The sequence below is a fragment of the Rhyacophila brunnea genome, unplaced genomic scaffold (assembly GCF_057557595.1).
Source record: "Rhyacophila brunnea isolate RB1 unplaced genomic scaffold, BYU_Rbru_1.0 scaffold_3, whole genome shotgun sequence".
Taxonomy (NCBI): domain Eukaryota; kingdom Metazoa; phylum Arthropoda; class Insecta; order Trichoptera; family Rhyacophilidae; genus Rhyacophila; species Rhyacophila brunnea.
In genome coordinates, this window is record NW_028232965.1 from 39,980,461 (window position 1) to 40,005,000 (window position 24,540).

General features: G+C 29.9%; 1 protein-coding gene across 1 annotated transcript in view; it reads left to right on the plus strand.

The window, feature by feature from the left end:
• LOC147068358 (monocarboxylate transporter 10-like) overlaps positions 1 to 24,540 on the plus strand; it is a 258,462-nt gene that overhangs the window by 137,193 nt on the left and 96,729 nt on the right. The window contains exon 3 of the mRNA XM_085952973.1: positions 19,982 to 20,103. Coding sequence (XP_085809099.1) covers positions 19,982 to 20,103 — 122 coding nt within the window. The remainder of the gene's footprint in view (positions 1 to 19,981; positions 20,104 to 24,540) is intronic.

Below are 24,540 nucleotides of genomic sequence, written 5' to 3' on the forward strand. Positions count from 1 at the left end.
TTGCTAACAATTTATAATTAACTATTTCTTTTATTCAACGAATAATTCATAAGATTTAAGAATGTATCATTCTAAATGATACCAGATATGATAGATACCAGAATTCTTAAATCTTGTGAATTATTCGTTGAATAAAAGAAATAGTTAATTATAAATTGAATATTATTTATTAAATAAGCATAAATGTATATTATTAATTAATAAAAAAATGGAAATGGATATATTATAATTATTATGAAACCACATGTTATTATTTAAAAAATGTGGTTATTGAATTAAAATCAATTATAAATAATAGAAATATTTGTGATATCTGATTTTAAAACTCACATGACGATAAATGAATAAAATACACCCTGTTTCAAAAATAGTAAAAATATGTGTAGATTGCCTCATCTGTATTAGGTGTGTAATAATATTTTAAAATACGTCCATGCCTTAGCGTTGAAGACATTACAAATATTTAGGTAGTCAATAAAAAACCCCGTTGACATAATAAACTCAGGTATAGAGAGAGTAATAAACTGGATCGGTGTCGATGAAAATTTGCCCCCACGGGGACTAATAAATTTTCGATAGCCACACGTGGAAAGCCATAATATTTTTATGTCTGTTTTATCGGATTAAATTTTCCGAAAGGTTTTTTTACCTATGATTGACAACGCAGCTTTTGGAAAAAGGGATTAATTTAAATCGAATATAAATATTGAAATGAGTTAAAAAAAAATGTTGAAAGAATATATATAAAGAATAGAGTAGGTACTATTTTGCTTCTTATATGAAAAAAAATAATACTATATAATAATTATTTATACACCTAGGTGATTGTTTAAATAATTTCCATATAAATATTTGTGTTAACTTAAATATTTTTTCCTCATTCTTATGGTTAGATACTAACCTACTTCATAAACCACCGTTATTTCAGGACTGCTAGTATTTTTTATCCGTAGAAAAAACTACGATAATAAAAAAGTATGGTTTAGTGTCGTGCATGTGGCTACATATATTATAATAAAATCCGTTTATACGTTATGTATAATATAAAATACTGCTTGTCTACATTTTTTTTACATTTTCCTAAGATTGAAGACATTTACATTTTTCATTTTGATATATTATATGTTTTTTCTTTAAACTGTCAACTGATTTTCACATAGGTACGTTTCGTATATCTTATGTAATAAATTAAAATCGATGAATTTAAAAAATCTAAATTAAATAATACTGAAATTGAGAAAGAGAGAACGCTCATATATCATGATGTACTTATATTATTTCAAAGTATTGTATCCGGTGAAAAAATACAATAGTTTTTTTCAATTTTTTACATAAAATATAGTAAACCTACTATTATCTGTTGCGGTATGATTCTTCTTTGTAAAGTTGTTGTTTTTAATACATAAAGTACACCTCTAAAAACAACATATCAACCAATGATATTATATCAACGAACATTGCGCTTAAGTTAGGTAAATATCAATCTATTACGATGATTATGTACATAAATCTGGATTTAACTGATTTTGAAATCATAATTATATGTAGGTATGTATTTATTTAATTTTTTAATAATTCATTTCTAACTTAATTGTCACGATATACCTACTTACATATTTATTATAAAACATATTTTTTGATTTTGACGACATGATTTTTTTATGTATGAATTACCATTTCATTTTAATAAAACATATTAAGATTGATCATATGTCACAGAGTGTATAATTTTGTTATATATCATCAATATATATTTTTTTGCTTTTCCTTTATTTTCATGTAATATATTATTTGATTTTAACCTTTCAAGAATAGTTTCTAAAAAAACACTTTTGCTCCGTTTTATTTATAGGAAAACGTTCAAGTCGATGCCACTGTACTAGTGGAATACTAACCACTGTAAGTAATTTTCAGTGTCGTCTGAAAGGTTCAAACCACATCACCAGCATAGACATATCTAAAATAGGACCTAAGATTTCAAAAATAGAATTTTCAATACAGCTGTATGTAGCAAAATATGTTTTAAGATATTATAGATATTTCCTTATATGCAAAAGCAAGGTAAGCATAATGGGAACCCAATCCGTTTATGTTATACTTCCGTATGACTTAACCATCCAATAACATCTAGATTTTACCTTCTTCGACGAATGTATTGAGCCTATTTCCATTTATAAATTTTACAGATTGCAAACTCTTTTACATTGCATGCTGTTGCTTATACCTACAACCGATAACTAAACTAATAACTACATGTTTTTTCGTATCATGTTCTGCCTAAAATGCACCTCTCTAATACTATAATGTGCTACTAAGTATCTGTTTTACTGAGTCCCAATTTTACGTATGCATAATTACGTTTGTCATAATTAAATTGTGGCGCTGAGGGTCGAAATGGATATTATATTAAAAATTAAATGTATATATTATATTCTTTTTTAACGACACAATAGGCCATGCGGTCTAATCACATTGATTTATTATTTTTAATACTACAGCAGACCACGGGATCTAATGATAGTAATGTAGTGAAATTAGTAATAGACGTGAAAGAATCACAAACACCCGAGCTAAAATCGAGCTAAACAAAATCACGTAAATATATTGTGACTTTACCGTGAAACAAGCACGGAGTCATACTAGTATCAGCGCTTGAAATGGAAAAGTTTACGAAACGGAGCGCTCGACAATTTTCTGTAGATAATTTACATGGTAGTTATCATATCATGTTAATGTGTATTTTATAAAAATAACTGTGTTAGATTTTCTATTATAATATGGCCTATTTAGCCCAGGCGGTCAAAATATTTTTTCCACGAGACAGAGCGATAATTTTACCGATTTCACAAACCGGACCGGCGCTCCGGTGTGCTCCGGTCCATTTCGAGTCCTGACTAGGATGAAAGACCAGCGCTTTAGGCATTGAACTACGAGGGTCGCCTAGTTGTCAACCCCCAGCGCTAGTAGGTTTTATGTCTACATTTCTTAAAAAAAATATGATTTTGTGAGCATAAATCTGTGAGCAGAAATCGTGTGCATAAATCTCAGGTAGATGCTTTCTGTCTTTTTGTATTGTATTTTATAATAATTTTAGTATTATCTGCATTAGGTTAACTACTATTTGTGAAAAGACACTGCAAATGTTGGACTTCAACTTTGTTATAATATTAAACTTTTTTTTTAAATTCGTTAGTTTGAAACATGCATGAGAGTAGGTTCATCGTTTAATCCCCCATCAGTTAAATTATTGCCTTATGGTAGTGAGGGTTCAAATGAAATTTTGAAACTCTTCATCTGTGACAGTAAGGCTTAGTGACAGTGTAGGCATACTATCCGTGGTTTTATCCGACTGACTTCATATTATTATGAATGGTTACATACTATATCTATAATTATTATCTACATATTTTTTTCTGACTTTTACGCGATAAACATAAGAGCTTTGCCATTCTTGTTTACATTTATCTGTGTGCCCTTATAAATTGGGAGAATCCATTGTCTGTTATCCCAAGTCGCAGAACTCGCCTTTCATTGGTAATACCAATAGAGAGGACAATAAGTGTATTCAGTCAAATTGTTTCGGATAATGATAGATCTCTTGGGTGAGACTGAGTATAGGTGAACTTTGTTTTATAAATTCATACAATATGGTCTACTTAGCTTATTCGGTGTACTTATAATAATTATATTATTTGAATAAATAGTATTAATACTGTTATAGTCATATTATTATATCGATTATATTATAAAGAGTAGTACAGTGTTAATTTTTACTACATAAATTAGGTACAAGATTTAATAAATTATTAAAATCGCCCCGATTGACAATAAATAGTTCGTAACTTAGAAACCAAAATTCGGTAAAGGATGTCATAAAGTGGTTATAGTAAGTAAGTAATTAGAATTGCTGAATATTTCATTGAAAACGTCTTCTCTTCCACGAGTAATAGTGTGAAACTCCTTGAGATTCTCAATGCCAGACAGATACTTAGGCCATACTTTAGCTAAACGATTCAAATAATTCAGAAGCATTTCGGTTTACGTTGATTTTAAGGGAAGACATACTTGACACCTACTACTACCACTGAACTTGTCCTTTGTATGAACGAACAGCGATAATAATAGTAATATATTATTATCATTATGTCAAACATGTTTGTCTGTCATTATTAAATGTGTAAGTACATAGTTAAATAAATGACAACAAAAATGGAGACATGTCATGTTTTATTTTTTTCACAGTTCGAGATATTTCTCGCAAAAGTTATACACTTTATAACAATCAAAATAATGCCTACCATGTCTGTCATGTTATTTATCCTACTTTATCTAAATATTTTTTGGTAATATCACGATGGTCATACAAATAAATACAACGTAATTTTGTGTTTTGTAATCAATAATATCCTAATAATCATAATTTTTAATAAAGTGTCACTTTGTAAAACTTCATAATGTGATTTAATTATCCAGCATTAAAAGGTTTGATGAGAGGGGGGTTGTTGCTACTAAGAAACATGTACTCGAATATCTAAATTTGTTTTAATTATTCAATCAATAGGTATGTATATAAAGTTTTCAATCTAGTTTAACAAATACCTATCGATTAATTATTTAATGCAGAATATAGAATATAGATACCATAACGTTATATAATATTTTGTCGTCACTCGTTTAATAGAGTTAGATTAAAAACATTGCTTTATGATATCTGATTTCCCACATAAAGTAGGTTATTTGAAAATTTGTAAACTTAAGGGGGGACATGCTCAGTGTAGGTCAAAATGGAACTTTTATTACATTTTCAAACCATGATCCTGGACATTCCTTAAATGTTGTAGATATTCTATTTATATAATTTTGTAATCTTTTTATCCTTTATATTTATTTTAAACATTTGATGACTGCAAAAAGTATTTTTATTACATAAAATAGTGTTCTTTTAAACCTCTTGCTCTAATGTTTTATAATATAGTCATATTTCAGAACATGAATGTGCAGCGGTGTTAAGATTTTTTACGTTTATTAATTTTTAAACGCATTTATAAATCCATTAGTATAATTTATGACGAGATTATTTTTGTAAAATATTATATTGATAATCTCTGTGATCCCAAATTTGACAAGAATTATGTTTCAATTATGTAACAAGGCTTCAAAATTAGAGAAATAGATTATCTACAACGTTTAAGGAATGTCCAGGATCATGGTTTGAAAATGCAGTAAAAGCTCTATTTTGACCTACGCTCAGCACGTCCGCCATCCAAAATATATTATGATCTCAAGATGACTTAATTAGCATAGCAACAGTGTAGTTAATCGTAGGTTCGGGTTCGAACCCGCATCCTGCAAGACATTATGTGATTTTTTTTTCATCGTGTATGTGAGTCCGGCGAAATGAAAAATACGGAACACTTGTTTACATTCAAATAAAAATGTCAAATAAAATATTATAAAGTAAATAAAGTCATGTTGCTTTTGCCAAATTACTGCCGTTTAGTCATTAAAGACCGGACACAAAGTCAAAGAAATTGATTACATCTTTTACAGTGTGTTTAAATGGCATATAAATGCTATAGCAAATTTTTTTCTTTATCTAAAAAATATTTCATTGTGGTACTTTATCAATATAAACCCTTTATTGTATCAAAAAGATTTACTTGCCTTGATAAAAAACTCGCGTGATGTATTGTCGGACTATCGGCGTTCACGCATTGGAATGGAAGGGTCAATTAGATTGATAACTATTACTATCCGGTTGGATAAGTGACTCAATAAGCCGGCTAAACCTGACGGATACCAGAAATGATCACATTTTTACTTTAGTAGTTATCGTAGATTTAATATAATTGTCAGCAGATTTTTTATATGCATAGATACTAACAAACCGCCTTCTGGGTTGCGAATCGGAGGGGAAACGTGGATATGGTTTTGGGGATTTACGCTTTTTAATGCGTGTAAGAATCGTATTGAATTAGATCGCGTCTTAATTCTTCCGCGGATTGAAAATACATTGATAATATATGTATTATAATTGATTCTGATGCTTACCTACCATAAATCAATGGTTAAAATAGTGTGTTTCCGATGTTTTCTCATAATATATACGTTGGCTTAGTAAAATCCACATTTCGACCCGGGTAGAACTTTTACTAGAACTTTATATTGATGTTCTAGGTAGGTTATTAAAAAAAAAAACTAAATGTCACAGTTAACTATGTTTACTTGGTCACCAAACGCTGATTATGGTTTGTTATCAGAAAGCGTCTGAACTAAAAGTATCAGTAGCAGGCGCGCACACTAGAGGTGGTTTTTGGGTCAGGCCCCCTAATGAAAAAAATACAAATTATTTAGATGAATGGAATATCACTTCTTCTTCTTCTTCGATCTGTCGAATAGCATTCTCAACAAGTCGCCTTCCTTTTGGCATACGATCGGTGCAATCATCTGAGGCATCCAATGTTTGCATGATATTCCGACGAAGCATGTCTAAAAATAAACAACGCAGATAATACAAACGTACAATAACCATCGTAAGAATAATGACTGATATACCATGCACATTCGATAACCACCAATGGAGGCGGCAGATCCAGGTGTTCACTACTAGATTCAAAGTGAGGAGTGACTGGGTATGGAGAATGTACCCGGAGTTGTGCATAGTAGATTTTGTTAACACCGCCCCCTCGCATCGTGTTAAAAATCATACATAAATAATTATTGTGGATATTTTTTCGAAATCGACCCTTCCCCATATTGTTTTCTGTGTGCGCGTCTGATCAGGACCATAGTTTATAATATTTATTTAAATCGATACGATTGCGATAATATTTAAAATATATTTATATAAAATGTAATCATTGTAAGATATTTAGTGGCTAATGTGTATACTATTTACGTTTGTACTTGAAGCTTTGGTTGTTTTGTTGTTTTTAAGTGGGTATTTCCTTTCTGCGTTGATATTTTGTCGGCGTGTACAGAAAAAGGTGTAATCAAACCGTGGCAGAAAGAACAAATAAAAACAGAAAACCCGTACCACTGCCACCAAGATCCGGTACTCTGGGGGAAATTATGTATATTTTACACGTACGGAAACCATTTAGTGCTATCGTGGAAGAGGACTGGCGGATGTACATACGTGGATATTTTACATGGTAAACCAGTGGAGTGTAAGTAAACATCTCAATAAGAGGTACCAGAAATCTATGGATCAAAATGATATAAGAAGACCGGAAAGTAATCTATTCTTTCATAGAGCAGTACCTATACAAGTTTATATAAAAAGAATCTTACATAATATATCAATCATAAATAGCAACTGTTTTCCATGTTTTTTGCAAATCGATACCCTAATTTTATAGGAAAACATCTCAAATTTTCAAGGTTTTCAGTTAATAATCCGATTCAATGTAGAAAGGTATTTTCTTTATAATTCAATAAAAAGTGTCATAAAATCGAATAACCCTTTCTAGAAATAATCAATAATTCAATTATAAACTAGAATGTCTGTGTTGATTATCGGCTAAATTATAAAATTTCATTATGCCATTGCTAAGTTCATTTAAACTAAATAAAAAATAAACACATTTACTTCAAAAATCAAAAAAAAACTTTGAAATGAGAATTTGCGCAACATTTTTACAGGACATTATCTTAGAACACAGTATTTTGAGTTGTTTCCCTATACAACTAAGATATCGAAATACTGCCAGTTTTTCATTAAAATACTTAAATAAGTAATTTTCACATCGCCCTTATTATAGAAACGTCATTTAGACGAGGGTAAATGATTTTGTGACTAAATTTGATACTGTGAGTAAAAAAATACGCAAAATCATGATTTCATTTATTGACGATCCCTTAGACATGTCATAAGTCATAATAGTAGCGGTCTTCGTTGTCCAGTGCATAAGGCGCTAGTCTTTCATTCAATGGCTTTGGGCTCGATCCCGGTGAGGTTACAATATATTTATGTGATTTTCTTAAAGTCTAGGTGTTTGTGATTGTTTCACATATATATATATTACTGATTACTGTCATTGAACCGCATAGCATTTTGTAGTGTTACAATAATATATTACATATTAGTTATTGTTACTTACATTGAATCATTTATCTCTCAATATGTATCTTTATGTCTGAATAAATAATAATCCAAATCAGCGATATCTAACGGGATATAGAATCTGATAGAAACACCCAATTTCACTCTTGATATTTTTATGGGCATACTGCGAAAATATTCGCAATTCCGTGATGGAGAACTACCTCTTTCCAGTTAACTAAACGTGTTCACTTTCTTTAAATGTTTTTTCACTGTGGACTACGTGGAAAATGCCAGTGTTATTATAATATTCCTCAATAATTAGTTGATGAAGATCTGTATTTTCTTCCAGTCGTTTATAAATAATATCTTACTTTTCACAATATTTAAAAACTCTTTATATTATTTAAACTTGTATTTACATTCCAACACACACAAGCAATATACGTCAAATGGTTGCCAATATGCTTGAAGAGAACGAATACGATTTGGCGAGAGTAGATTTTAGTTCTCAAAACTTCCGCCATATTAGTTAAACTTAACGCAGTCTACTGTAACCCTCCCTCAGTGTAGTAATTGCAGAATGTTTATTTCGGACCTCTAATCATGAGTCGCTGGATTAAATAGTATCTGGAAAATTCAGTTACTGTTTTTTTTATTCGTGTTTTAATTCCAAGGTTAAGAAAATTGTACCTTCTTTAAAAAGTAACTTCTTCTAAGGAGGACCACGATTCGCACCAAATTTTAGTCAGTGAAATGTTGCATAATATCGAAATACAATCTTAATTTTATAATGTACGCCATTCTTATACATGTAGGTTAGCTCGTAACTTCTACCCTTAAAATTAAGCCAGACAAAGTGCGCCTCTTGAAGGTTTTAGGAAGTATTTTTATTTTCCTCCCTTAAACAAAACAAGGGGGAAATACTCTCGCAATTTGAAATGGTACGTCAATTGGGATGTTTTATTTGAAGTCGTTTTCGGTTGATTGTGATCAAATTACAGGGGCTGAAAAAAGAGAACCATTTTGTATAATTTGTCGGAGATAAACACAGTTATAGCGACTGTAAAAAAAGAACAAAGTGTATCTGTGACACCAGTTTATCTACTTCTGAGAGTTTATATCGTAATGTAGTCTTAAAAAAGTTGTATTTTTTATTAGGGGGGTGATTTTCCAAACTCTGATTGAACAACAAAAATAAATGTTTTGTTACGAAAAAAGGATAAGCACATACCTATCAAAGAATAAACATCACAAATTAGCAAAAAATATATCCATTAAAATAAATATTTTTTAAATAATTCTATCTATAATATGGCTATTTAGACCTTTAATCAAAAGAATGTTATACTCCATAAACGTGTTTTTGAGTTATTTCACATTGAAAATTTGACAATGTACCCACTAAAAGCAACGATGTACCTACATAACTGTAAAAGAATTGGTTCAAAAATAGTAGCTCGTAGAAGCAAGTGGATTTCATCTGCATCCTACATGCATGTTTATTTCTGCAAATAGCTCTATTTCATCTAAAATAGAAGTTTCTGGATCCTCATTGCACATAGACAGCGAGCAACATAATATACTTATTTACCGTAGAAATACGGTGGACAATGTATTAAGCTGATTGTGGAAGTATTAGAAATAAAGTTAAGATCATTATATTACATAATGTATACGCACATACACGTCTTTAGAATACAATATTTAAGTTTAATTGTAAGTCCTACAAATAAGCATTTAAAATAAAACTTATATGGAATCTAAAAAAATGCAGGACTTTACGCATACGTTTTTGCATAGCGCACGCCTAAAAAATAAAACAAAATAATAAATTAATCTTTTTAAAGATAATATATAAGTAATACGTACAATGTGTATGCAAAAAATCATTAGCATTTTTGAATACATATTTTTTTCGAATTATCGGAGAAAAGCCATGTCAATAGAAATGTCAAAAGTTTTCGTCGAAATATTTAAATAATAGTATCTGTAACGAAACGCTTATTATACTTACTATTTTGTGATAATATTTAACTATTTATATACCTAACAATTTATTTTTTAGGTTCACTGTAGACTTACTTTATTGAGGCATAAATGTATTAATTATTTATTCATTAATAATTGAAATCTGGTGTCAGTATTTATTCATCTACAGAATTATATTGCTTAACTATTCAGTCATTATACGCTTATTAAAGAAGCAACACGTATTTTATAGAAGTATTGATTCACGCTTTTTATATTTCAGACATATTAGTAAACAATTTTTATCCTTACATTCGAAAGTCAAATCATTGTAACCGATAGTTGTATCAGTATGAAAATAACGATAAAAATAAGGTTAAGTTTTGATTTAATAAAACAATTTGCTTATCATGGGCCACTTTGTAACTAGTGGGTAGCCTCAAGCATACATTGAATTCCGAAAGGTACCTATTGCATTTAATACAAACTAGCAATTGCAAATTATATTCAAAGTATTCAAAAATAATTATGTTGGTTTTTTTTCGAGATAGAAGATAAACTTCAAATACCGAAAAGACTTGCGCGAATAGCCACTAGGCTGATACCATGCACTTGATAAATAAAATTCAAAGTGTAAAATAAAATTAAAAGATGGATCAAAGTATGTTCACAACCAATTGGGCAAGCATTAGTAATCTCGCAGTACAACAGACCACCGCACCGTACTGAGTACTTGTTACATTTTATGTCTTGTCAATACGGAAACATACACAAGTGAATTTATTTAAGACAATAAATGTATTTGTGGATGAAGTATTTTGTTTTATTTGATTTAAAAGGAAATACATATTATTTTAGTTATGATTTGAGGTATCCCAAATTATATATGTACAATAAGGAATGCTACACTCTTAAATCTTGTGTACCGAAGAAAAAATAGTTTAGTAATTTGGAATATGTCAGAAATATACATAATTATATAAAAAAATATATTTTTGCCGAGCGAGATTCGAATCTGCATCTATCGGATTCCAGCCAAAGTGCTTTATCAATTAAGAGGCCTACACCACACATAATAATGCCAAAATTCTAATCGAATTACGTTAACTTTTTACCAAATATTTTTTTATAATCAAGTCAATTTAGGGCGGCAGTTCTATTTCACCTGACATTTCCCTTGCACAATGGTTAATAATTTTGTATCATGACACGTAACAATAATTAATATAGACATTGGTCAGTATGATGTAATCCTTTAAAACCGTGTACTGATAATGTGATCAATTTATAAAAAAAAACAATAAAAAATTGTCGTAACTTTTAAAAAGAATTTACCTAACTGGCTTCTTATAGCAATTGGATATAATAGGTATGTTTCCGAGATATTTTCAATTATGAATGTTGTGATAGCACGATTGATTAATATTTTTTAATATAAATAAATGGGTGGTACTATAATATTTTTATATATAAAACTGAATAACAGTTTTATATACCTACCATTTTAAAATAGGTTTTCCACGTGGTTGGTATATTATGATATCCTCCGAAAATCCGTCAATATATGTTTGGTCAATAAATCACTTGCGTCGACTTGAAAGACGGGTGCCTCTAGTAATTCTAGATACGAGATCTCTGTTAAACAATAAATTTCAACCAGAGTTAAGTGTAAGTAACCGTTTTGTAAAAACAAAGTAAGCTTTTCTAACATTCGCTAAAAATTAAGATTAACCAAATGTCACTACAATGTTGAAGAACAATTATTTATCTCTAACGTGAATATAATAATTATTGAATCAGATGCTTATTAATTGAAAAATGATAGGTATTGTATTTGAATGCTTCTTATTAGTTACTTTATATAATATTTAAAAGCAAAACTGTTTTATTTTGATTCGATACTTCTTACAGATTAGTTTAGGATATTTTGATACTTGAACTACAGAGAAAAGTTAGCTTCCCTTGTGTGCAGTTTGCAGCTGTATATACTCTATAGAAGTATGTAAATATGGGGAAAAAGAGCTTGGACTGTAACTAAAGAGACTCTAGTAAATGTTCTGTTATAGTGTTATACAATATCCATCTACTGGTTAGCAATTCTTCGTAATAGTCAGTGCATTAGTGCATCGATATCTGGCCTGTATAAACTTGTCTTTATATACGTACGTATGACATACGCGATTTTTTGTAACATAATTAAATATACTAGATAATAATAATGCTACAGTGTTTTTAAATCCCCCCCCCCCCCCCCACCAACACCAACACCCACGGTGGCCGCGCGGCTTAAGCGTTGGACTATAACGCCGTGGGTCCCGGGTTCGAATCCTGGGTCTGGCAAGTACACATATTGTCTTTCAATTTGTGTCTGTCAGGGTATGGACCTAATAGGTTGAGCATGTGGCTGACATCCATTTCTCGTAAAAAAAAACAAAATCTGTTATCACAAACCTCTACTCTGTGGAGGCCCATATGACCCTATTAGGATCGAACATGGTTGAAAGAAGTTTTTAGATCTAAGTACCCACAATATACAATAATTATTGACGTGGTCTGTTTACAAGCAGTTATAAGTTAATTTTTATATTATTGAAAATATTTTTTCCAGTGCAACTAAACCATGTTTTGTAGTGTATAAAGTAGTATATTTTCAACTTAAAAGCTTATGGCATGATCTGAACATTATATTAAACTTACTTGTAGAGTCAATCTAAAATTGTGTTAACATATTTGCGTATTTTTATATAAAGAATCTGTTATGCGAAATAATATACCAAAACAATTATGGTTTGGTTTAGGCAGGGTAATTGATTTTTTATAAACTAATCAACACCATCTTTAAATTATTGTAGTCCTAGTTCAAAGAAAACAAATACGTACGACCGACAAAGTTTCGTGTGCACTATTTATTGCGGATCTTAACAGCCTAACTCCACCATTTGCCACTGACCACTGATGCAGGTTAGTATATTATAATGGAAAAATCGAACACACTTATTTTTATATAACATTTACATACATATGATAATATTTTAGAAAAAATATCAAGCGCTTGTTGTTTCTACACGATCCACTACACAAATAATTATTAAAGATTCTTTATAACCATATTATACAATAATTTACTTATCATAAAACCATATTAAAAAGTATATTGTATGACCGCCAAAACCGTTTTTAAAATAAATGAATGACATACATTACATCATTTCTTGCGTTGTAGTAATTACGTAGATCTAACATTAAATGTACCCATATTGGCATTAATCGTATTTATTATTAGTCTGATTTTTAGTGTACTCACCATTGTGGTCCATCCAATTATTTTTGTGTAAGCTAGTATTAACGGCCATTAGCGTGTTCTAATCTTCATCAAATAGTCAATGCAATCAAAGAACCGGTCAACATTAAAATATCTAAATTGAAAAATGATTGGTGTGTTTAGCAAAATTCGGTACGTAATAAATTTTAAGTGCCGTAATTATTGTTCAATATTAGATGTAACATGTGATAAGTAAGCATCCAATTTATAAAGCATAACTATCCAAAAAAAAAATACAAGAGACTCCTGTGGGCAATTAAATGAATAATAAACAAGTTAATTTCTAACGGTAGAACAGTGTAGCAATTTTTTATTCGAAATAATTTGTCGTCAGCCATGTATATAGATGATTATTTCATGTGATAATAAAATTTCAGCCATGTCGATGTTTTCTTTATAATAATAATTATATGTTACGGTATGGGGCATATATTAAATATAATTATTTAAAATAATCTAATTTAATAAGACTTTGCATAGTTGATTACATTATGAAGCGTATATAAGTTACGAGATTGTTTGGTATTTTTTTACACGATTAAGTCATAAATAATATAGCGTGTATCACATTCATAAAATGTTTATTATGCTGATGATGGCTTGTATTTATTGTAAATTTCTCATAAAGAAACAGTTGCTTTGCGTGGTATTTTACAATAAATATAATATTAATGAATTCATTGTATATTATACGTCCTGTGCAAGAGCTAGAATGAAAAAAAACTAAGTAACATGAGTTTAAATAACACGTATAACTCTTGTTATCGCACATACAACTTAAACTGTATTTTTGTAGTATCTAAAGTAATGTTGTAGTAGGAAGTTGCGTTAAAAATATAATATAATGTATTTCCGAAGAGTAAGGTCGGCTGTAGACGTCCGACATAAACAGTACACACTAAACTTTGTCAGTCATACTTATTTGTTTTCATTGAACTAAAAATATGAATTTTAGATAGTATTAATTAGTTAAAAAAAAAAAACAATTTATTATACCTTAGTAAACCATAATAAATATTATGGAAAAAAATATTCTTCTCTGTAAGATATCTAAAAATATGGCGTTCAACCATACACCATTTTAGATATTTTATAATAATTAATAGAAGAATAATTTTATATATTTTATGGTTTAGTTTAGACGGGGCTTAATCAAATTTTAAAAACCATCTGAAATTTGTATTCATAGTTCAATGTAAACAAATAAGTATGACTGACAAAGTCTGCTATATTTTTTTGGATCTCCACAGCCTACCTCTACCATTATGGTTTAATCTAGGCAGAGTTTAATTGAATTTCAAAAACTAACCAATACAATTTTCAATTTGTATTTACAGTTCAATGAAAGGAAATAAGTATGACTGACAAAGTTTAGTGTGTACTGTTTATATCGAATCTCCATAGCCTACCTCTACCTTTTACCAGTGATATAATCTTACTAATATTATATTATATAATACATACCGTAATATATATATATATATATATATACTATTCCATATGTATTTATGACATTACACCTTAAAAACGATCGTCATCTTTATAAATATTAATTATTGATTATTCTGTAATTGTGACTAATGTTCATATGAAGATAACAACGCGGCCACATGTATGTCTTCTGAATTCAAATATACGCTGAAAAAACAACATGTGAATTTTTCAGACGTATGATTTTCATCCACAACTCACGACTTCAGATGAAGACACTCTTGTTATTTATTCATCGAGAATATCATTTTTTTCAAACTGGCTCTACAACCTGATGTGGATTTTGACCATCTCACGAAGAGGTTTTTTTTATTGAAAGGAAGTTAGCCCATTTATGCCAATGCTATGGGGCACAGGCACAGGGTCCCGGGGTTCGAACCCGAAAACCATAATTTTAAGCCGACCCGTTACCGCTCAACCATCGCGTATTTCATCTTATATTTATAATACACGTAAATTCAAAGAAAAAAAATAAACATTAAGAATACTGAATTACTTGAAAAAAATATGAAAAGTTAATTTATTTCAAAGTGTAAATAATATTTTTATTATTATCCAACATAACATCTTATCAAAATTCAAATTTTCAACTATAGTAGGCCAAGAGTTAATTAAAGATTCTTCTGAGATATTCTCAATGAGAACGGACAACTTACTTGTGCCTAGTAACTGCCAAACGGATGACGAGGGTTCGAATCCCTCTTGGGATAATCATTATATTTTCACAGTGAACGCAAATCTACCTACGTCTTTGCAGTTTCACTCCAGATTACAATCGAATAATCACACTAGTTCAACATAATGCTATGTAAGATAATATATAACAAAGCATGATATTTAACTAGTGCTTATGATTATAATCATACAATTATTGTAATATTATACAACCATTTATTGTAAATAAAGCTGGTACAACAAAACAGTTAAATAGGGTAATGTAATGATAATATGCGTTATGTATTTCCATAATGAGATCATTAATGGCTTGACTTTTACAATTAATTGGCCATATTTTGCTTTGTTTAATAACTCAATTGAATTAAACTGTATTTATTTTATTTTAAGACATATTATCTGAGAAGCTCAAAGACATTTGGTTTATGAATTGTTTCCGGATTTATAAGTAAATTTATCTTGTCCATAATGTTTTGATTTATTTTTAAATACGTAAATAAATAACCGTTTCATATATTGAAATAATTACAAGATAAAAAGAACTTTTTATATACAACGTTTTTAAATTTTCTGTTGAATCACGTAAACTTGACTTGACTAGCTTAAACGATCAAAAAATTTGTACTTGATAGAAATACTGAATAAATATAGAATAGGTACTGAAATGTTATTTTGACATTTCATATTGATTTCCATAGTAACGCACGTATATAATAATAATTTAGTTGCTAAGAACCCAGACCCCTAGCAACCAATAATAGTGTTTTACTTTTTACGGATTTCTTCCAAAATAACTTTTCATACAAAACAGAATTAACTGAAAATTAATTCACTAAAAGTAATAAAATAATGCATTGGCATCGTGTTCTGATATATTCTAAAAGTTTAAAATGTCTAGCTAGTCGGCAAGTTAGTTAAAATCGATTGCAAGATTTGTACTGGATAAACAACTAACGGACAAACAAGAATACGATCTAATAAAAACGTTGTAATAAAAAATGGGCATACCCCATGTTTTGACATTTTAAAAACTTTATTCAAATAAAGTTTAATATTATAACATACCGTACTCAATAAATAATTAGTCCAGTCATATTAAGATTTTACCATTAAGTACTTCCACTAAAAAAGATAAGCTTTACATAATATGCATAGTGCATGTTCTTTGTCACTAAAAGATCAATACTTGTAGATGCTGTACTACGGCAGCCATCTTGGAAGACGGTGGACGATTTTTAGTAATTTGAAAAAAGAATTTTATTGCTTTCGTCTTAATATTACTTGTATTGTTAACTGGCTAGCATGAAAAATTTTAATAATTTTTTGGCTTGGCAACCTTGAATTACGTTACGAAAAAGCAATGAAATAAGTAAATTTTAAGTCAGTAATATGTATACAGGTTATACATTGTGTAGTCGTGTTTTATAGATTTGACATAACGTCTGTAATAATTTAACATTCTCGCATAAACTTATTCACTAAATAATTGTTATACGAGTAATATGGCTGCAGCTTTTAGAACAGAGCATTCATTTCCTTGAAATTAATGTGATTTTTGTCTTGTTTTATTAGCTAATTTGAAAATGTTCCTGTCAGAAATTTTATTTAAACTTGCGGGTTGATTCATTATCCAAGCTTAGCTTCAGATAATAATATGAATATCTCATATTAATCACCATGACAATAATTGTTTTATCCCTTATGAATATGGAAATGTCAACCCAAACGTGACTTTGATAATAATGGGCTAGATTAGAGAAAGGACTTACAATAATAATTGTTCTATGTAACGTTTTAGACTAAACAATAACACTCTATTTCCTGAGGAGCAAACTCGCTCAAGTGAATAATATCAAATACTAACATTTCTAATAGTCTATTACTGAAATTGCTGACGGTAGTAAAAAAATAATAGGTAGTTGTTATCAAATATTTCATATAGTTATACATATTAATATAGAGTTATACATATCCCATGATGTAAATATAAGATGTTAACATTATCGTTTATTCAATTCACACAAAATATCAAAGTTACAACTATTATAAACTGAATTATTTTTTTTATAGACTTGTAATTTATTCTTTCAAAAGATATTGTAATTAGGTAGGGTAATATAGGCTCATTATCATTATAGAATAACGTGATTTCTACGCTTTTCAGTCCATACTTCTTCGTTGCCTTCATATCCACCAAGTTCGTTTATCCAGCGGGTTTTAGGGTATCCATGTGGTTTTTTAGTGTCCTCCTTATCCATATGTCACTTTCGTGGTTTTTCTGCATTATTAATAATAGTAAGTATTTAGCCAGTTCATAATTATGTGGTCTGATACGTACATAAGATGTCTGGCCTAGACCTATGCCACATGTGGCTTGGGAGAAAATTATGTCGGAACGCGAAAGATTTTCATATAAAATAAAGGATATCTTTTTTGCATGTCCGATCCTAATAAGATCATATAGGCCTCTACAGAGTGGTTAAAGTGATAAAGATATTGGACAAAGGATAAATAGAGATAAAACATAACTTATTTAATACAAAAAAAAAATGTAGGAACTAAGTGAAATATTACTTATTGATATTCACAGACATGAGAAATAGGTTAGAGATGGATAATATAATAAATTATCGCTACTTGAAATCAACAGTGAGGTAAAGTGAAAAAAAGTAAAATTTTAGATAAGTATGTCTCTCAATTGCTGAAAACTATACCTGCACAATGAATGACCGCGATTTAAAAAAAAAAAAATACCATAATAAAAAGAAAAATTGAATTGTTGTTGAATTTATTAAAACAAATCTCATGTAACAGTGGGATAATTACAATAATTACCCATCATTAATAATGCTAAACAAAAAATTATCGTCTATTATAAACCGCAGAAAGAATAAAATAAATACATAGTTGACTATTTCACTTATATGAAACAAGCATTAAAGTTCAATTATCTTAAAACTAGTATTTTGACTTATCTTACTGTTGCTTTCAGAAAGGAATATATGTACGACAAGCAGGGTTAAATTTAATCATTGAAAGAATTAAAGATTTGCATATTGCAAAAATATATACATATATATGAGAAAACAAGTCGCTTAAAAAATATTAATTCAATTCCAAATTTACAATTATTAATTAAACCTGTAATATAAGTTAACAATTATAATACTGGTACTTATTTAAGATTTTTAAGAATAATCGCAGTTGGATGTCACACATTGATAATAATATTATTTGTTTATTGTTTAAGCACGTAAGCATACATAATATATCTTTCTTTATAGTGTCAGGCTTAGTCAAGGTTTTTAGGTGTATTGATACAGATAATTGATGTACCTATACTAATTATATATACTACGTATTTACATCATTAGCAGAGAATTTAGAGTATTGACAATGGTTTAATGTAGAGTATTATGATACTAAGGATGCGTAAGCTTTGTTTTCATTGGTAGAGTTAGCGGTATTAATAACTAATAAGCAAGTAGTAAGTATCCTTCTAACTATAATAGGTGGACTAATTGGTGGAGTAGTCTAGAGTCGAAACGTGAAAATTAACTCTACTTTTCGTCTTCCCCCACCACCGATTTCTACAATCCAGTAGTATTTATATTGACGGTATTTTTGACGTGTTTCAATAGTGTATGTTTTAAAACGCAACCTCTTTTGTATGAAAATTTACGTACTAGCTTAGCTTATGCGTTACAGACAGAGCATATACAGATAAATCAAGATAAATATATATTGTAATTTTTTATCATTTTAATGAGTGTTTATATATATATATATATTCCCTCAAAGGTGTAGATGAGAATTTTGAGTGATTCTTAATATTCATTATATTTAAATAAAAATTTAATTAAGTAGGTGTATACTTAGATAAAACAAATGTGTTTGATCTGATACCATTTTTTTTAATATAATTTAGAAAATATTGTTCGGATAAATTCGAAAATAATAAATAAATTAAATTAACAATAAAATTTTAATATTGACTATAATTGATGATGTCCTGGCAGCATGGCCCCCACAAAGGGGGGCTGACAGGGCTCTAGCCTGGGACCCGGGCTCAGGAAGGACCCAGCGTGGCGAGTCGACCAGATAAAGTGATATAAAAATTGCTATTTTCCTTCAATGGTATTATTATGTAACATTATATGTTTGTACGATACAATTTTTATTTGTGTATACTCGACAATTCCATATTTCAAATAGATGTATTAAAATATTTAAAAAAAAAACACTAAAAATATACACATTAATTTTACCGCGTACACACACTGCCTTTATCCTTAGCGATAGGTAGGGGGGCCGCCAAAGATCCTAGCCTGGGGGCCTGCTTCAGGGTGTGGGGGCCATGACTGGCAGTCACGATAACACATTGATATAAAGTTATTTCATTATACAACCATAACATGTCATCATTTGTAGTTATGCATAATACTCGTATTAAATATACCAATTGTGTTTGCTTTCAGTTGGATCATATGCGGCGCTGCCTTCTTGGTGAATCTCCTTAGCAGTGGTTTACAACTCGCCTTTGGTTTGCTCTACATTTACGCCCTGAAACATTTGGGTGAAGCGGCGAGTCTGATGGTCGGTAAGTTATCAAAATATATGCATTAAATTTATTAACACATCAAGCGAACCGAAATGGCCGAAACGTTTTCCGGCTTTTCTCATCAAATCTTTGCTGATTCCAAAGAAAAGATTTTCCCCGAGTATAGTGCCTAGTACCTACACCCTTGCATAAAACGTCTGCCTTTTTCATTTATTAGAAAGAGACGGTTTGATTTATACACTGCGAAATGCTTAAAAACCTTTTTGCCTTCAGTATTAATTTTAAGCAGGTAGCCACTCTTGATAAAATACGGACAAAGCGGCCATTCATTATTCTGAGAAAATCTTTAGACGTTGCAAAAAATCCTGAATTGAGAAGATATTTCATTCATCGTCATTATAAGATACTTATCCATACAAAATAATGAATAATATTGTAGTAATAATTCATTATTGTATCGTCAATTATAGGAACATTAATTTAAAAAATATAGATTTTGATGTTGTAACAACTTATGCATTAGCAAAATACAATGTTTTCAATAACCTCAGAAGCGTTATCATAACTTCTGCTAACCCTTGTAGAGTCTTGGCCTTATTTAAACATTTTTTTTTATCCTGAACGATTCAGCGTTGACGAGTTTCAATTACTTTGGCCGAGCATCCTCTATGTAGCATTCCAGCCACCGTAGTTTCGAGCGTCCAAGTTTATATAGCCCGCTTTGTTGGCGATGTTTGGTAACGAAAATCTTTACTAACGGCCCCCGATCTTTCACACAGTTCAGTGGAAGATGTATGTCTGTAATAAGACTCGGTGGATGTTAATCTCCAGTGTTGATTATTCGTCAAATAGTCTCAAAGTAATTAAAGATCTACGTTAATTTTTAATATGTCGAAAGGTATTAGAATCAATTACAATGTTATGAATATAAAAAAGTAACTAAGTAATATTAGTGACGCTTTGTTCATGTATAAGAGTTTATGTGTGTAGTAAACACGTCTAGATACGATGGATAAATAATTGGGGTTGATCAATATAATATTGAATTGGTACATTGCAATAGTTAAAATTACACCAATTGAATATTCTTAAGTAGGTACATAATTATTAATAACTTAGAGTGTCGATGAATTTAAAAAAAAGCAATTTATTGTCATTGGGAATATGATAGAGGGGGAAGTTAAGGATACGTAACACTGGTAAATTCGACATTATATTCATGTGTTCGATCCGATGCGGTATCTGTATTTTTTATATTAGGACCCCCCTCTCCACAGTAGGTACATAATATTATACAGCTCTTCATAAATCTCTTCTAAAATATATAATTTTCTTTACCATTTATAAATATTCTCCTAAAAAAATTCTAAATATAGAGTATAAATAATATTTAAATAACATAACCATGTACCTATCCATGTTGGAAATAATTCCTGATAACCGGGTCATCCGTGGGGCATCCGATAAGTAAACGTTTCGTGTATATCTAGTATTAAATTTAAAATAAATAATTAACATACTATTCTATTATTAATTTGTATTAATAATTAATGACTACCCCATTAAAACTGAAAAATGACAACACTAAACTACTTGGCATGACAGTATATTATACCAGTAATATCCGGGCCGTAGTATATATAAGTAGTCATGCAGCCATTTAATTTATTTAAGGCAGTAAAAATACGTGACAGCGTAATTTTATTACGACAAAACTTCAGTGGTTATTATGAAAAAAAGGTTGAATATTTTCACCTGAAGGGTCATTAATTAATAAGTCAAATATGCAGTGATGTATAACTTTTTTATACAAATTATTTGCCTTTTTCTGTACTATCCGCTCTTTTCAGCGTTTCTGCACGCGGTTTCTCAATAAATTCTCACATTTTTGTGTTTGGCCTATTGGAAGGAACCGATGGAATGAACAAACGGCTATATACCAAATCACGTAATATTCTGTTAAAATAATCTCGTATCTGCAAAGACTAGAAATGTTGAAGAAAACCTTATTGTATCGACAAAATGTGGTTTATTTTTTTATTTGGATACATCTCTAGAAAGATTCTTGTTCACGTGTTTAAAACGATGTATTTAAAATATCATCTTAGATATTATCATCGTTCTGTACTATATGTATATACTTCAAAGAACCTTTAACGCCCAATTTACAATTTTCTTTGTGTCGCATAAACCTACTCAGTTTCTTTTGGCGGGGGAAAAGTACTGTGTACCTACGTTCGTAAAATCCCACAATATAGTCTTTAAAGCGAACAATGGCAACAATGGGACTCGGTTTTCTAAATACGCAGTTAAAAGTAGATAACAAAGAACAAAAAGCACGGTTGCAGTACATAGCCGTGCAATTTCTGCCCCCGCTGAAACTTACGTGCAACAGAAGCGCCTTTTCAAAGTTGTGGCAATAAAAATAACTAAAGCTATCCCCGACTTCTGTGCACAACTTCCACGAAAGCCTCTTGAAAGCTTTTAGGGCCTACGAATCAAAAACTCTACGAATTTACTTTTCAAAGTGACGTGTATTTTCAAAAGAGCACTTAGCTATTAAAACAGGAATACTAATTAATTATGTATTCTGTTCTAATAAAGTTTCAAATATTGCGCCGATTTAAGGCATCACGATCTTTCTTAATGCTTTTTGTTTATTATTGGTCTTAATTATTGTACGCAAATATTTTAATTTTTGAAATCGGCACGTGCTTAAATTTCATCAGTATCGTACTAGATAGGTATATAATAAACGTATGATAAATATACTAGTAGTAAAAATCTTGTTAAGTATATCGTGTCTGTTCTGACAGAACACACTAACTGGAGAATACTAGTTTTGAGTAATTTGACTTTGAAGTTGTTAAAATGTTTGAAATGGTTTATCATGTGAGTTTATTAAGTAATCGTAAAAAGGATGACTTTAAAATAAAGACTGTTTATTTATTAAGAAGGTTTCCAGACGGTAAAGTTTGAAATAAGGAACATTTTGGTATAACTAACTCAATATGTAATTTTTTCGAATTAGTGTCTTCTGCCAAAACAGTGACGATATTATATATAAAAATCCTATTTATATATATTTTATCTACCTTATAATAACTTGATTTGCGGTTTAATATTACCTGACTATATACATATTATTTCTCAATACTGTAGACTGAGTGTACTTATCAGAATCCGAATGTTAGTTCTAGTTGATGTGATGTGTTTTGTACTATCCCATGAGATTTACTTATAAGTACTTTCAAGACTTCAAATTTAGTACCTACTTACTCAGGTGTTAAAATTAGTAGTAATCGAAATAAAAATAACATTGCTACTTAATCACGAATAAGATTCGGAATTGAATATAAAATATATCGTATAGTTTCACGTATTATTTTATTATAAGGTCAAAAATTAAGAATTTTGGGTATCTTTAGCAAACATGTGTGGTAAATATATTGCCTAATAACTGGGCTCTCAACCTTTTTGTACCCTAAAGTACATTTTAAAATGTCGGTAAGGCGATGGGCACCTCCTATTTTTTCAAAGCATATTTTTGTAGTTTTACATAGGTAATATAGGGATAAACAACTCAATCTTCAATCCAACATCGGAGCAACCACCAAATCTCGACCTCTTCATCCACCACACAATGACTCCAACAGTGAAGATTCCCACAGTGATGACCCCCACAGTAATAAATAATACACAAAAAATAAATTTAAAATATAAAAATTATTGTTTATATTCTGTAAAATGAATATACGCCATGGTTGACTCATACGTGACGTGACCATTTATTTTTTCCCCCTAACCGGGACACCTATAAAAATATATTTTTAGGCGCCTCCCACTTCCATACAATACAATTGACAATATAGTATTGTCATATTAGGTTAGATACCTTTTTTATTTATTTATTTGAAGATTATCGGTACTCGGTAGGTATGTTTGAGTAGGCGCATACAACGCTTGAGTTCCTATATATTTTTTAATAGTACATATTATTTTATTTATTAATGAAAAGTACACACAAGTATGAATACATGAAAAATTATCTGATGTTATATTTTTCCGAAGAACAAATTTAGTACCTACTTACATCTGGTGTTGATTTCAAAAACGAATGAAATTCTAGGCAGAATCTCAATCGCAGAATTCCAATTTACTTTTATAATTAACATTGCTTTAAGGACATCTACTTTCAACTGTATTTTTTCACTCGTCTACAACTTATTCACAAGAGAGAAGACCCTTCCAACTGATGCATTAATACCGAGCATACATAAAATATAGGTATTCAATAATTATACGAAAAATTTTGTGATCCAAATTATTGGCGCGAAAGTGTTTCCACCCAACGACTTTCAGTTGAAACATTCCCAGTGTTCCATTCAAACAGTTTTTGCGGTGTAATGTAATTAGAAAAAAGTGAATACTCCTCAAATATTTCTGTATCTTGGTCTCAAGTTTCTTTCTTTTCGA